The sequence below is a fragment of the Pistacia vera genome, unplaced genomic scaffold (genome assembly GCF_008641045.1).
Source record: "Pistacia vera cultivar Batoury unplaced genomic scaffold, PisVer_v2 Contig405, whole genome shotgun sequence".
Taxonomy (NCBI): Eukaryota; Viridiplantae; Streptophyta; class Magnoliopsida; order Sapindales; family Anacardiaceae; genus Pistacia; species Pistacia vera.
In genome coordinates this window covers 2,131,057-2,148,382 of record NW_022196230.1, presented here as the reverse complement: position 1 = coordinate 2,148,382, position 17,326 = coordinate 2,131,057, and the positions used below count along the sequence as shown (strand labels likewise).

Below are 17,326 nucleotides of genomic sequence, written 5' to 3'. Positions count from 1 at the left end.
CCCAGCATATTTATTTCCTTTTTTTCGATTCTTTTATTTCCACAACAGTAAAATACAGGGCAGTTCTTTTGGTATCAATAATATTTATTTTTTCTGTCTCTGTCTCTGTCTCCTGCCATTAAAGAATCTGAGTTGCATTAAATTGCCAAAATGGTCTAAACTCTTAACGTTTTCCTAGATTCTCTCTTTTCCCCTACTGCTCACGAATCTCACGGAAAATATCAAGAGCAAAGGTGGAAGTAGAGGGGATATTTAGAAGTGTTTCATTAGTTAATGCTTTTAGATTACTAAACCTTAATTACAATATCATTAATGGTTACTTAAATAGTGTAATATGGATTTATTTAATTGTTGTTAAAAGACACGTGTCAGAATTATTAAAATCGAATCCATTTTTAAATTAAAATATGTCTTCAAATAAGAGATGATATCTATCATTTATTATTTTTAACATTATTATCATTTGCATTAAATACATATAACCAATTGAACATATATATGTCACAATTTTTTAATCCAAAACGATCAATTATAATATATATAGAGAAAAAAATATAAGAGTTAACGACTTTTTCCTACCCAAATAATAACTTAATGACATTTTCTCATCCATAAACTTTTAAAATATATCTTTATTATCCAAATTTATATTCTGATGGCAAATAGAAAGTAAAATTAGTAAAAACTATTGGAGTTTTTAAAGAAGGGAGACCAATGAGTCTTTTGATAGTAAAATGTTAGATTTTTATGGTTAGAATTGATCAAAATTTGACTTAGGATGGACGGTTAGGCAAACCTTAATCGCTCGATTGCCAGGGTTGATGGTAGTAAAATTTAAGAGGTTTTAGTGAGTGATGATTGGAGAATAGAATGACGGTGGTATGGGGTTGCAACGATGCTATAATAAAAAATAGAATATAAATTTGGATAGTAAAGTTTTTTTTTAAAAGTCTGTGGATAGGAAAGTGTTATTTGAGAAAAAAATCTATTTATTTATAAGATGGGTCATCAACCTCCGCTTAAAAAAAATAAATAACCACTTGGGGTGTGGTTAGATGACAAATCTTTAGGATAAGTTACCTAAAGGTCTTGTATTTGAATCTCGTAAAATGAATTTTGAAAATTAATTAAAATACGTATAAACTAGTTTAGATACGTTGTTTATCAGAGCAGAAACTCCACTAAAAAATTCATTAATTTGCTATAATATTTTGTTTTAATCATACTATATTTATATTAATATCTTTATATTTGATGGTACTCATTTACTTTGGAAATGAAAAAAATAATCAGAATTATATTAATTAAAAATAAATGACATATGTTATAGAAATTAGTGTAGTTTTATAGTGAAGCAAGATGGTACCGTGGATATAAAGTGAAACACCTTGGAGGGATTCATCTAAAAAGGTAAATAAATTCCAAAGTCCAAACATGGAGGGTTTGTAGTTTTAAGTTTTAACAATTCCAAAGTCCAAACATGGAGGGTTTGTAGTTTTAAGTTTTAACTTTTTAGAGAGAAACGGAATCTAAAGGTGGTAGAAACAGCAATCATATTCATACGAAAATTAGCACACACTACAAAAAAACACATTTACCAAAATTGTCATTATCGTCGGTGGGCCTCAAATATCTCTAACCCCCCTAATATTTCATGATAAAAAAGCCATCACCAATTCCTGGATATGTAGTTTTTCTTAAGAAAAATGCTGTCGGCGGATCCAGAAATTCCTAGTAGGGTGGGTAAAGTAAAAATTAATTATATATTAATATTTTTATTAAGATGAATTAAAATATATAAATTATAAATATTAACATTTAAAAAAAAAATTTAAGGGTGGGCTATGGTTGGATCCGCCCCTCTTACAAAGACCTATACAAAGAGAGCTATAAAATGATATCAATGAAAAGAAAAAAATAAAGAAAAAACAAAAAAAGAGAAAAAGAGAAATCATAAAAATCAAGGGTTACACTTATAATTAAACTCATCCTTTCATAAAGTATTAAAAACACCTTCAAAAAAAATTGTTTTACGTAAACATTTATTTTTATATATATTATTAAAGTCGTTTATCTTAACCAAATTCAATTTTTTAATTAAATTTTTCAAAAAAAAAAAAAAAAAGATTAATGATGGTGTAGTATCATTAAGTATATTCTTTTTTTTGTACAGTCTCCAGGGCCAAAAATTGACCAGTGTTTATAGTCGAGCATATATAGGATTCTGCTGAGAGAATAATGTCACTTGGATTATATCGGCCCTGGATATGTTAATTTATGGCACAAAATGAAGAGACCATGACTTTATAGAGAAATAAATAAATAAAACTATTAACCCTTTCAAGTTTCAATCTGCAGTGGATTAAGATCTGAAGGAGTCGCGCAGAAAGCTCACATCAGTCGAAGGAATGCTTGTAGGGGCCAACATATATAGTAAAAGTACAATATTATTAAAAGAAAAGCAAATCTTTAAGTCGCACTTTGAGGAGCGTTTTCTCTGTTGTTATGATTGATCTTCTCTCTTCTTTTAACTTTTCTTTATTGTAAAGAGAATACAATTTTCCAGAACCAAACAAAGAAATATCCAGATAGTCAACAGAATCAATATGAACAAATACATTAATTACAAAACTGTGGAAAACTATTTCTGGGTTTGAAATATTACTGATCGTGCATGTCATTGTAGGATATACAGTGTTATATTATTATATATATATGCTTCCTGCTGTCTCATCTAGACTCGCTTACTCAACACAAACCCTTGAAAACTATATCTACAGTAACTACCATAACCAATATTAATCAATCGCAAGCGACAATATACATAAATGAAATGATGCAAGACTTATGTAAGAAGAGCGCGCATGCATCCAATAGAAATCCAGAACTTCATATATATATATATCAGCAATTTTGTTAAGAAGTGATCATATTCAGGTTAAAAGTAGTTAGCTTGTGATGTGAAATTAAGCAAATAAACGAAAGGGTTATTATAGATATACGAGCGGTCCTCAATTGATTAATCGTCAAGAGTCAACAATCTGGAATTAAGGCGATGGATGAGCATTAATTTGGGTCCACAGTATGGTGTAAATGCATGGTCAGCATGAGGTTTTGTTAATGGAGATCACCAATCTTGTTGAAAAGCAACCAATATGGGAGCTCTCCTTCGATTCACATGTTGGCCCTTCATTCATCCTTCTTCGCTTATTTATATTGTTTTTTAATGTTACATGAGAATTCAATGATCTCTATAAACAGGCAATGGATCATGATTTATTGAAGAATATTCTTCAGATCCAGCTACTAATCAATTCCCTTAGAACCCTCATCAGTGGTACTACTACTGGTAATTACCCTGCCATCAAACTCCTAAAGTTTCTTCGGTTAGTTTTAACATAATCAAGGGTAAAAGAGTAAAATACACCTTTTTTTTTTTTTTTTAATTATTATGGGTTAATACATTACACCCCCTAAAACTCGTAAAAATTATCTTAGCATGTAGACCCCAACAAACATGAGTATTGACTGAATTTAACCAAACACAATTGCAAATTACTCTAATTATATTTTTAACTTTACTAATTTATTCTAAATTTTATTAATTAAAAAAAGGTCAAATAACTAATAAAAAATCTTAAATAACACAAATCCTTAACCTAAAATCACAAATACTAAAGAAAAAAAAGGATTAAAAAATAACTTTTAAGGATTTTGAAAATTTAAGAATATTTTTACAAAAAATACTAAAAGAAACCTAAAAGAGAAAAGAAGTTAAAATCTAAAATATATTTCCCAAGTTCAAATTCTTTTATTTTTTTTTTTTAGATTTGTATTATTATTATTTTACTTTCTATAAAGTAAGCTTTTTAACTTTTAGATCAGTTTATTTTGAATTATTTCATATATTTCTTATTCTTTTCCTTATTTTCGTGTTTTTTTTTTTTCATTTTTTTTAACATTTTTCGGACATCACAATTTTTATTTATTAGTTTCTTTTCTATTTTCTTATAAAAGTTTGTAATATTTACATAATTTAATGATTTTTTAAGCCTAACATGGATGTTGGGGGCTGCTAGAGATGAAGTGAAAGTGGCAGGGGCAGGTTGCGATTGATGGGTAGAGCAGGTGAGGGCATTAAGGTCATTTATCCTTCCAATCGTTAAAAATAACCAAAAGAATCTAACAGTAGGGGGTTGAGATTAACTACCAGTAACTCAGGAGGTTTATAAGGATTTGGAATCGCAACTATCTTTGGGTGGTCGAGTAGTTCGATATGACTCTTAGGTGTATTATTAAAGAGATTCTGAGTTTGAGGCTCTCCTCAGTTGTTAATAGAGATAACCACTTGAGCTCTTACCCAGTCGATAATTTTGGAATCCCGAAGAATTAATTGAAATGTATGTAAACTAGTCCGAACACCCCCAGTGAAAAAAAAATATTCCCTCAGGGGATAAAAAATACTTATCCCCAAGTTTTAAGATTGAATTAGCAAATTGATAAACTCTATTTAAATGGAGTTTGCCAGCTTCATTTGATTTACATCCTTAAAATTAGATGCTGGGCCTGGCAGACACTTAGCTAGCTTTTTCTGCGCTTCATATTTTAAGTGATAAGACTTTGTTTGGTGAGTTCTTGAGCCCTAATAATAGACGATGGTTTGGTTTGGTTTAACCAAGCAAAATCTGTTGACCTTTGTCGTTTTGTGAGGGGATGGGCCGGATTTTAGCCCATTGGGCAATTTTTTAGGCCAGGTGTGGAAGCTGGAAGGAGATAGTTAAATCCAATCTAGTTATAGTAAGTTATCAATAGAACACAATATTTGGTTAGATGGTTTTTACGATAATATTTTAGAAAAAGTAAAGTTGGATTATCTTTATAAGAAAGATAATTATTAATATATTGAGAGTTTAATGAAGCATAATTGGATTTTAAAAATATTGAAACAAATTCATTTTTGAGTTTTTAGGATAAAACAGTAGAATAAGATAGTGTCACGGTCCCATCTTACTGGAGTTACGGTCAGGTGGAGTTCACAAAGCACCAACCCACTCTTCATGACTCACAAGGTACTGTCCCTCCCCCCCTTTAAGGGATTTATTCGCCTCCCCTATCATTCGAACCTAAGACCAAGAGGCTATAGTCAATTGGGAAGTATGGTGAATACCATTGAGCGCTCACGAAGAGTGGGTTGGTGTTTTGTAAACTTCATCCGACCTTGTCTCCGGTAAGACGAGGTCGTGACAGATACAATAATAATAGTGAACAAAAGGGCCCACAATTAACGATTTAATTAATTATTTCCCATTTTCACAAATTGTCACTCATATTCCTAATTCATTGAATTTTTTTCTGAAGAAATAATCCAAACTTGTAGCAGTAATTTACGAATGAGTAGAGGGAAGGGAAGGGCTGGCACGGTCAAATACCACCCAAATCGACATGAAAGTCAAGCAAATGAAAATGCCACTTCTTCTGTCACAAGTCAAATAATTCTCTATAGTTAATCAAATCCAGCTGTACTACTCCAAGCATCAGCGGCGCCAGCTTTATTCCTTTAAAAAACCAATGTCAATCTTGCCTATAACAATATTGTTGTCGACTGTTGTGCACGCGCTTCAATTGCATCTGATTATATTTTACTCTCTACTCTCTATTGTCGGTGATAAATTGCCGATTGGCTGCAAGTTTATACGACAATACGTACCAAGTATTTGTATTTGTACCAAAAATAATTAATCTTCATGATAGACTGATTTAATTCAAATTTGAATCTACATATATAATCTAACCAAATCAAATTTTAAATGGTAAAGTTAGATATTCAACCCCCAAAATCTTAATCATTTTTTTTTTAAAATTTTATTTGATTTATAAATTATAATTATAAAACATATGTAGGTTGAGATATCGTGATTTAATTTTTTAAACTCAAGTATAATTTGTGATAAAAATTTAGTTATTTTTTAATGAAAAATAGTTTTTATGTTAATAAAATAGAATTTTCAAATAATTTGTAATATAAGATTGAATTGTAATTAAGCTATAAATTAATTAACCCGAAAAAACCAATATAATTTGTTTTTTGTCAACCAAAAAAAACTATATGTTTTGGTTTAGGTCCATATTTATGTAGGTGTTAGTTGGTATTGGGTAAAGTTTATAAAATTAGTGGTTCAATTGATAGTGAAAGGATGATTACGACTTACAACAACAGCATTAATTAGTAATATTCACAATTCTCCTTAAAAGTAGTTTGTATATATATATATATATATATGAGTGATGACAGAAAAAGTGCGTTTGGTAACTGATATTGATTTACATCAATGGGTCAACGTGCACAGCTCATAATATTAAGATGGTGGGTTAGTTAGAAATTTTATACTCCAAATTAGACAATTTTAAACAACCCAGATGTCAATTAAATTGGTCACAAATTCGTTTGCCTCTTTTTACTTATTATATACATATTGTAAGAAAGAAACATAGTATGTGGAAATATGAAGGGAGAAATTTAATTAATTTATATAAATTGTTGAGATCAAGTCTAATTGCCATAATACTACCACCTGGTAACTCATAGAGAGAATGATATTTTCCCATTCAAACTTTGTCATAATTACATTTTTCCACCTGTCGTTAAATACATAGGTTAGTTTTAACAGCAAAATCGCTCACCCAGTCAGGTGCGAATCAGTGTGATTCTTACCAACTATTTTTTCAGTTTTTTTTTTTTTTCAATTTTTTTTTAATTTTTTTTTTAATTTAATAACTGACTTTATCTTTAATTTTTATAAATTTATTAATCCTAAAATTAATATAAACCAAACTAGGGGTGAAAATAGATTTTAATAAAGTTTGGGTGGGAAAATGTTACTCTTTTTGTAGCTTTGACGATGGGTGAAAAATTTAATTTCTCAAAGTTTATGCGTGGGAAAATGTAATTAGGGCTAACCTTGGGTGGGAAATTGTCATTCATTCAATAAAATACGGGGAAAATCATCAATGGAAGGCCATGGTTTTAATAACCGGACCGGCCTTGGACCGGGACTCGGTCACATGTCCGGTTTGAGTCAATACAAAACCTGGTTATATTCAATAACCTGTTATGAACCGCCATTGAACTAGGAAAATAGTGCGAATCGTCGATCCAACCAGACCGCTTGATAAACCGGTCCAATATTTCAAAAGGGGAAAAAATCCCTAACCACTAAAAACACCATTCTCTTTCCAGTTTCTCTATGCAAAAATCCTCTGAAAATCTAAAATCTAAGCTACCCACTCAAATCGCCACTCAATCTCAATGAACTCCATTCTCTGAAGTCTGAAACCGCAACCATTGTGTCAATCGCAACTCTACTCTTTGAAATCGATGATGACGCCTTCCTCCCTCGCCGAAAATCGACGATGACAACTCCATTCCTTGCTGGAAATAAACGACGACGACGACGACAGCTCCATTTCTCGTTGGAAATCGAAGACGACGACGACGACAACTCCATTCCTCGCTGGAAATCGACAACGAGGACGATGACAGCTCCATTTCTCGACGACGACGACAGCTTCATTCCTCAACGACGAAGATGACGACAACTCCATTCCTCGCTGGAAATCGACAACAGCACAACTCCTTTTCAGAAAGTGTAAGTTTTTCATGAGTCACGACGCCCTTCCATTTTTGTAGATCTAGTTGATGTATCTAAGTTCTTGTTATATGATGATGAGTTAGGAAATAATTTATAGCTTATCTAGATTGTTTCACCAATCATGTCTATCTTGAATTAATTATGTGAGTGAGAATGGGCATTTTACTAATGCCAATGCTGTTACTCATAATTTGAGGAATACATTATCAGTCTATAGGGAAGTTTATGTTATGGAAATGTTGTTACTGATGCCAATGCTGTTACTCATAATTTGAGGAATACATTATCAGTCTATAATTTGATTATGAGAATTAGAGATTATTTATCAATCTATAAGGAAGTTTATGTTATGGAAAAACTGCATCAAGTCTCTGTATAGCTATGTAATTGTGTAATTTCTACTATTATCTTATAGTTCAAAGCTTATATTGCTTATTCATAAACAAGTCATATCTAGATTATTTGAGCTATCTTAATAACATAAGTTTTTAGTTTATATTTTAAGTTATCTAACAATGAAATTTGGAAACAAAATGATTCTTTTGAAAAATGTGATTCCGTCTTATTGTGGAAAGTAGCTCAACCAACTGTTCTACCTTGTAGTGTTTTTTGTTTGATTGACTTAGTGTGTTGAAGCATGCAACATATGTTTACGTCAAACATAGCCCCTAATAATTATACTTCATAACAGTTGGCTAAGGTAAGAACTCCAGTCTTGTATGCCAACTACTTCAAATATAGTGGAATTCTATTTTGTCAATTAAGCTGTTGCAGGCCATATCATACTTAATTTATGTGTTTGCTCTTTTTCTTTGGCATAATTTTATGATCTTGTAGCTTTTATCATGTTTGTCCTTTCTTTTTGGTGCAGATTTGCATTAATTAGATTCAATCCTTGAATGCGTCCATAATATGCTGGTGTTTTAATATGCCAATTACATACTAAATTGTTGTTATTTCTTGTGTGATAGGTAGATTAAGATTAAAAATAGAGAATGCCAACATCTAGCTTTGGGTCTCCTTCACAATCTAGTAGAGGTAAGACTGATATAACATAGGCACATATTTTTTAGGGTGTAGATCCAAATGGAAGAAAGACATTAAAATGTCTTCACTGTGGGAAAGTAATAGATGAGGAGGTATTTTTAGAATGAAACAACATCTAGTTGGAACAAAGGGGGATGTTGGTGCTTGTTTAAAAGTTCCTTTTGATGTTTAATACTTGATGAGAGAATCACTAAAAGACATTGGGATAAAGAATAAAGAGAAGGTTGATTCTAGTAAGTATAATACTCCTTACGGTGCTATAGTACATAGATTTGAGAGAGATATGTTAAATGAGGATAGTGAAGGGTTTCGTCCATCAGAAATTCACATAAATGAATGTAGGTTTAGCAGTAAAAAACAAAATACAATGCTAGACAAATCAAAAAGAAAAAAACCTATTAGGGTTGGTGACTGTTTAACTAGAAAAGATGCTACGTGGAGAGCAGACATGGCTTTTGCAAGATTCTTTTACGATGCTTGCATCCTAATTAATGTTGTAAATTCAATTTATCTTCAGCCTTTGGTGGATGCTATAGCTGCAATTGGGCCTAGGTATAAATACCCAAATTATCATGGTTTGTGTGTCAATTTGTTAAGAGATGCTAAGAAGGAAGTGCAACTTCTTGTTGATAGTTACAGAAAGATTTGGGAAAATGTTGGATGTACCTTAATGGTTAATGGTTGGACTGATAATTCACATAGGTCATTGATCAATTTTATGTTGTATTGTCCTAAAGGAGTTTGTTTTGTGAAATTAGTTGATGCTTAAAATGTTGTGAAGGATGCTGGGACATTGTTGAAGATGTTTGAGGAGGTAGCTTTATGGATTGGACCAAATAGTATTGTCTATTTTGTCTCAGAAAATTGATCCAATTATAAAGCTACTAGAAGAATATTGTCTGAGAAATATCCGAATATTACTTGGTCGCCCTGTGCAGCACATAGCATAAATTTGGTGTTAAAAGACATAGCTGAGATGGATCACATATTTTATCTTGAGAGACGTGCTTCTGAGGTGACGAAGTTTGTATATAATCATACATTCTTGATAGTTTGGTTGAGGAAAAGACAGGTAATATACCTTTATCTCATGTTCTTGTCAAGTCATAACATAATAAGCATTTTTTATAATTGACTAACATCTATTATTTATCAATTGAACAGGGTTGGAAAGAAATTGACCGTCCGGGCACAACCAATTTTGCTACAACTTTCATTGCAATGAGAAGCCTTCATGAGCACAAACATGACTTGCAAGCCATGGTGACAGATAAGTCATTTATCGATTCTCGATATGCAAAAAGTAATAAAGGCAAACATGTTATTGGCATAATTCTAGATAACAATTTTTGGGATGATATGGGTAAGATATCCAAAGTTGTGAGTCCATTGATGCGCTTGCTGCGGATTGTTGACTTATATGAGATGCCTGAAATAGGATATGTGTATGATGACATGTACAAAGCGAAAAATGCAATTAAGAAGTTGTTTAAGAATAAAAAGAGATTATACAAGCCTTATAGATGAATCATTAAGCTACACTGGGATAGGACGTTGTGCCGTGATATCCATGCTGCAGCTTATTATTTGAATCATACCTTTAAATATGACGAAGCATCTTTTTGCGTCAATCCAAAAGTCATGAGTGGTTTCCTTGATACTATTGACAGTAAAGCAAGTGCGTTCAATTTGAACAAAACAAGGTTAATGGAAGAGAGTAGATTATATTCAAACTGGGAGGAAAGCTTCTCTCATGGGCTTGCTCTTGAAACCGCCAAAACCACATGTCCTGGTACGTAATAGTTATAAAATTTATGAGTTCTCTTGTTTTTTTAAGTCTAATTTATTTATTATGTTTAATTTTCAATTAGATGAATGGTAGAGATCATTTGGGTATAGTACTCCAAATTTGCAAAAGTTTGCAATAAAAATTATTAGTCAAACTTCAAGCTCTTCGGGATGTGAACGAAATTAGAGTGTTTTTGACTGCATACATACTAAAAAGAGAAATAGATTGGAGTATCAAAGGTTGAATGATCTTGTTTTTGTTCACTATAACTTGCATTTGCAAAACAGGTATAAAACATTGTCAATTACTCAATTATGCATCACTCTTATTGTTATTATCTATTATTATCCTTGATATTTTACTTGTCATGCTTTTAATATTTCATTATGGTATTTTAGGAGGTGTTACAAGAAAATAAGTTTCGATCTTATTGATTATGAAAGTATCGACAAAACTGAAGATTGGATAGTTGACGATGAAGAGGAGGTCAGTGAACTTAATTATGAGGAGTTGGAACAAATGTTATATGGAGAAGGATCTATTCCTGCTGGAGTCGCTGATCACCCTTCTTTTTATGATTCAACCGATGGATCAGAAGGTTGGTTTCAAATATTTAAGCAATTTAGTATCTATTTTAAATTAAATTACAAGTTTTAACTTATGATTTCTATTTTTTACTGAAATTTATGTAAATGATGGTGATGATAGTGATGATGATGATAATGAATTGTGATGCTAGTGTGTGAAGCTTAATCAACATTGAGACGAATCAAAGAAAAAACATTTACACCAAATGTTTTGTTATTAATTATTATGTATTTTGTCATTTAATATGTAATAGATGAACACAATATCCTGTTTGGATTTGGACTTTGAATTGATGTTAAATCTTAAATACTTAGATTATGTTGTGATTGTTATTGAATTTGAATTTTGAATCATGTTGGGTAGTAATTAAGTTATTATTGTCTTATTAAAAATGGAAATCTTAAAATCTAAAAAAAAATGCAGTGTTGACGTTATCATGTTGATGTCACCAATCCAACCGACTAATCTGTTGGATCGACTGACTTGTGACCTAGGCAGCAGTCAGTCGGTTGGACTGGTTGACTCGTGACCCAAGTAATATAATGGATTGTCCTCCGATTCGGGTTTTAAAACAGTGTGGAAGGCTAATAGAATGCTTGCCGGAGAAAGGCTAGTGGAATGCTCGCCGGGGAAACTCGTGTTGGCATTCTAATATTCTATTAGTGCGCCATTAAAATGTTTTAATCATAATTTGACCCTCGCAATTTTTGTACAGTTATATGCTTAATTAATTAAATTATATTTCTGACATTTCATTTTCATAAACAATGACGTAATTAAGAGGTTAATTAATTAAATTAAACCATGATTTGACATGATTCGCATATATAGTATGATAAAGAAAGGAAAGAATAGTTTGTTAAATCACTTGGGTCTTCCTGACAAGGAAAGGAAGGCACAAAAGATTCCTTTGGGATCGGAGCGTAGAAAAGCGCGTGGGATTAAAAATGTTTTATAGGATTTCTTTTTCAAAACCAAATATGACCCACGTGAGTGTGTAGAGAGACAGCTCATTGGGAACAAGCCACTCACATGACACGCTTACCACTACTTCACCGCCTTTTCCTTCTTTTCCATACTCTCTACTCGCTCTACGCGTTATTACTATATTTAGAATTGGATTTGGAAACTTTTGCCTTGGAAGGAAGTTAAACGATTTTCCAAGGGTATCTTCGTAATTGTACGACATGACGTGGTAACCATGGTATGGCATATATGGGACCATAGGTTATATAAATCATAAAACGTACAAAAGGTCATACATATTCACGTGTTTTTGCTGCTTTTTTATTTTATTTTTTTCTGAACTCTCTCATTGTATTAATAGCATTATAGCAAGATAGAAAAGTCTTAATTCGCAAGTTTGATGTGACAAATTAATAATTAGTGTTAATCCTTTAAATGCTTTCACATATTTCAAGATTATGTGATTCTATTATAGGTTATAATAATTTATAACGATATTGATAAATATTTTACATATTAAATACGCTCATAAATTATGAAGGAAAAAGATTGATTAATTAAATATTTAATGTTTTGTTATTTTCTTCATAATATATTTTTTTAAATCCATCTTTTTTACAAGGTTAAAATAAAAATTGAATTACTTATAGATCATAATTTTATAATAAATCTTAAATATTTTTGTTTCATATGAAAATCCTTCGAAAATATATCAATATATTAACTCTCAATTTGTAAACATATAAATATTACTTTTAAAATCCAAAAAAGATATAATTTCTAATGATTGTCTTTACATTATAAGATCTATAGCTATTTATGTAAAATGTTACATCTCTAAATATAGCAATCCAACCGCAATAGAAAAATCTATAACGTTTAGGATTGTATATCCTAGTTCTTGTTTTCTTTTGTGCTTCTTTATCTTGTGTGTCTAGCCGTAATATTAGGGGGTTTTTCCCGTTACTTTTTATACAAATTACTAATTATCCAAAAGAGTGCATAGGACAAAATTACAATTCACTCCTTTCCATGAAACTTACCAATCACGTATACATATTTTTATTTTATCCAGAATGATGTCATCAATTTTATTTTAATTTTGATATTATCAGAATATCACATTATTATGCTTTAAAATTATTATTCATTAAGTTAAAAATTAACTTCATCATTTATTATTGCTTTAAAAAAAAAAAATTTCTTCGATATTTTTCTCTCAATTGTTGACTGCCTCGTCCTTCCTCCGCTACCCACCAGATCCAATCTATATAAATCCTGTCTCTGTCTGAAGCGAGTTTAAATTTAAAAAACGAAAAAAAAAAATATTATTCAGATCATTTTACACGTGGCAGATGTATGCAGCGAGTATATGCTACAGTCTACAATTGAGAGTACGATAATCTACAACTCATTGAATGTAGGCTATTAAGGGTCACATCTGGTAATTTAATATCATTTAACTTTTAATTTTTAATTTTTTTTTTTCACACATACTATATATATATACCACTGCCTTCTCCTCCCCACTATCCGAAAAACGCTCTATACTATATCTCCTCCTCTCTCAATATTCTACGCAATCGGCGCACGTTAGTCGCTTGCACACCGACTCAGTCGAAGCAGAGAGTTTAGTTTTACGCCAGTTAACTCGTCGTAAACGGAAATGGCGACCGCAGCCGTGAAATTGGATCTGGACGGGAGGCCGATAAAGCCGATGACGATATGCATGATCGGTGCCGGAGGTTTCATCGGCTCTCACCTCTGCGAGAAGATTCTCTTCGAGACGCCTCACAAGATTCTGGCGCTCGATGTTTATAATGACAAGATCAAGCACTTGCTTGAGCCGGAGTCGACTACTTGGACCGACCGGATCCAGTTCCACCGACTCAACATTAAGCACGATTCGCGCCTCGAAGGCCTTATCAAGATGGCAGATCTGGTAATTTCCGTCATCTTTGTTTCTTGGTGTTTCTTGGATTTGATCGTAATGTAGTGGCATTTTTGTAAATAATGCGGGGTTTTTTGGTGGTGCAGACGATTAATCTAGCGGCGATCTGTACGCCGGCTGATTACAACACGCGTCCTCTTGACACGATCTACAGTAACTTTATCGACGCACTTCCTGTGGTACGTATTTCATGCATGTTCTTTTTTGTTCCTAGTTAAAACGTAGTCATTTTCGGTGGGTGAGTTGAGTTTGTTCTTTGTTCGGTTGTTGTTGATTTTGTTAATGTGAAGGTCAAATACTGTTCGGAGAACAACAAGCGTCTGATTCACTTCTCAACTTGTGAAGTGTATGGAAAAACAATTGGAAGCTTTCTGCCTAAAGACAGCCCACTTCGTCAGGTAACACTTGCCTTCGAATTGAAGATCTGCTGATTTAGCAGAAATGTACAAGTCATATTACATTTAGGTTTGAGAGACTTGTTTCTTATGGTTACCATTAGAATCTTTGACTTGTAATATAGGTTTTGCTTCTTGGATTGTGTGATTTTCTATAAGTTATGAACAACGAACCATAGCACCGGGGGGGAATTTTTGTCCTTCCCGTTGAGCAGTTGAAGTGGTCTACTACCAGATACTTTATAAATCACCCAAATTTATTGAATGACAAGATTTTATATTCCCATCCGTAGTCCCCAGTTCTGATTTGGGTTTCCGGATATTTATTAAAGAAAGTACCGACCGACCTTCTTGTCTTTTATGAGTGATTAAATAGTTTTAACATCTGTCTATAATATTTTACTAGATGTGTGCAGACGGTTATACATGTGTCTGATTATGTGGATTAGCAATCAGTTTCCTTTTCTTTTCTTTTCTGGCATTAAGCTTGCTTAGGCGATTTTTCTGTTTTCAGATTAAAAGTTCGAATAGAATATATAACAGTGTACCGTTTCCTTCTATACATCAGGCTTGTACATATTGAGTTTACCAAATAATCTCAGGAATATAATAAGAACAAATAGAAGCGAAGACAATGGGTTGTTGGTACGGCAATACGTTTGTTTATGATGTGAAGCATTTCTTGCTGGATTCAGTACAATGCATCTGTTATTTAGTGCGATTTGAAGTTATCACTTGAAATCTTCTATTTACAAATCAAATTTCTGTACAATTTTGTTAGATGTGGCATAGATCTTTGATTTATGATCTGCATTCTTCTTTCCCATAGCATGTCTAAATTATTGTAAACAAGAGCGTACGCTGCGTTCAGTTTGTTTATTTGGTGGAACTGGTATTTCTTTGTTTTATATCAAATAGGTTTAATTACTTTTATGATTAAGCAGTTTAGTTATTTTCTGATAAGTTAACTTACTATTCTGGTCCCAGATTTAAGTTTCAAATATGTACTCATTTAGATGCTATGTTTGATGATAGGATCCTGCTTACTATGTTCTTAAAGAAGATACCTCGCCTTGCATTTTTGGTTCCATTGAGAAGCAGCGGTGGTCGTATGCATGTGCAAAGCAATTGATTGAGAGGCTTATATATGGTGAGAATCCTACCATTTGTTCCAACTGTTCTTTACTTTGTAAACATATTTTTTAACTCATTTTCCTAATGACTACAGCTGAGGGTGCTGAGAATGGTCTTGAATTCACCATTGTGAGACCTTTTAACTGGATTGGACCCAGGATGGATTTCATACCTGGCATTGATGGTCCAAGTGAGGGTGTTCCCAGGGTTCTGGCGTGCTTTAGTAATGTAAGTTCAAGATTTCAGCAAACCAATGTTTTTGTTTTTGCTATGCTTTGGAGGATCATAATCATACTCTTGTTTTTGTCTCTTGTCTCAGAATCTCCTACGACGTCAACCACTCAAGCTTGTGGATGGTGGCCAATCTCAGAGAACTTTTGTTTATATAAAGGATGCAATTGAAGCTGTTATGTTGATGATTGTATGTTTTTAGTGTCTCCTCATTTGTTTATCTTTCATGTATGGCATTTAAGATGAGTAGCTAAGTAGTTTGGTCTCATATTGTAGGAAAATCCTGCAAGGGCTAACGGTCAGATTTTCAATGTGGGCAATCCCCACAATGAAGTTACAGTTCGACAGCTTGCTGAAATGATGACTGAGGTGAATGTTTTTACTTTACATAACATTTATGTTTTCCAACTGTTGTGTGTTACACATTACTAGGAACCAGTAGTTAACTCTTTTTGTGTTTTACAGGTCTACTCAAAGGTGAGTGGAGAACCTGTTCTGGAGGAGCCAACCATTGATGTTAGCTCCAAAGAATTTTATGGTGAGGGATATGATGATAGTGACAAGAGGATTCCAGACATGACAATAATAAATAGACAACTCGGTATTGTCTTTTTTCCTCGAGTGTTTTTAAGATCTTTATATTTCCTGGTTTTGAAAGTTAAGATCTTGATGATATGTATTTTGTTATCTGCAGGTTGGAACCCGAAGACATCACTTTGGGACTTGCTGGAATCAACCCTTACCTATCAGCACAGGACATATGCGGAGGCCATTAGGCAGGCCTTATCAAAACCAGTTGCATCTAGCTAAGTGGATAGGAGAGTTGAGATGCATAATGTAAGGGGGATTTTCTCTTAGGTGTGCTTGTGGCAAATGTTTAAATTCTTTTTTCAGCAAGTCTTAAATATATCTGAATGGTTGATTCAAATATACGCTACATTTTTTTTGTCTCTCTTGAGTGTCGGTAGTCAATAGCTTATTGTAGCTCAGGAAGCTGCATGTTGAGATGAGAAGACGATTAGACTCAAATAGGGAATTAAATAATGGTTTACTGTAACATGGGCTAGCACATGTTTTAGGGGCAATTATACAAGGAAAGGTGTTTTTGTTTTTTCTCTGGGGGTTTGCCTGGTCTTTCCCCTATCTTTGTCTCTCTTGGGGTGTGTTGTATTAATTTGTTTGACCCTCTCAGGTTCATAATTCCTTTAAATTATTATTTATTTCATAAGGGGGAAAGATAAACATGATTATTTATTCTTTAAGGTTTCTGTATCGCACAAATATATGATGGTTTGGGATTGATTTCCAATCAAAGATGTATTAGGTAGTTTTTCTTTTCTGCAAATAAATAAAATCAACTTGTTTTTCGTGCTTTTGTAAATGGCGTGCCTCGGGTTCTTATATTTCATTCTAGCATTATCCATCTACCAGAAGTATTAAGGACTTTTTAAGTGGGGTTGCAATTTAAATAGCTTTTATCTTTTTATACTATTTTGGCTACGTTTGTTTAGTTTTTTATAATAGTATTATATTCTGAATAGGATTTAATCAAATAAGATAAGGTTTTGAGAATATG

At 32.5% G+C, this 17,326-nt stretch overlaps 1 protein-coding gene across 1 annotated transcript; it reads left to right on the top strand.

The window, feature by feature from the left end:
- Window positions 1-13,627: 13,627 nt before the first annotated feature.
- LOC116142167 (UDP-D-apiose/UDP-D-xylose synthase 2) lies at window positions 13,628-16,714 on the top strand. Its single transcript, XM_031427602.1, has 9 exons — window positions 13,628-13,981; window positions 14,077-14,169; window positions 14,281-14,388; window positions 15,421-15,535; window positions 15,614-15,747; window positions 15,839-15,940; window positions 16,027-16,119; window positions 16,216-16,351; window positions 16,445-16,714. Exons 1-9 carry the CDS (start codon window positions 13,706-13,708, stop codon window positions 16,558-16,560), a joined length of 1,173 nt encoding a protein of 390 aa, XP_031283462.1. The 5' UTR covers window positions 13,628-13,705; the 3' UTR covers window positions 16,561-16,714.
- The last annotated feature ends 612 nt before the right edge of the window (window positions 16,715-17,326 follow it).

Excerpts from the sequence above, each read along its gene's own strand:
- LOC116142167 (XM_031427602.1), top strand. The coding sequence starts at position 13,706 with ATGGCGACCGCAGCCGTGAAATTGGATCTGGACGGGAGGCCGATAAAG. Across the intron at positions 13,982-14,076 it reads TTATCAAGATGGCAGATCTG|ACGATTAATCTAGCGGCGAT; the intron begins GTAATTTCCGTC and ends TTGGTGGTGCAG. Across the intron at positions 14,389-15,420 it reads AAGACAGCCCACTTCGTCAG|GATCCTGCTTACTATGTTCT; the intron begins GTAACACTTGCC and ends GTTTGATGATAG.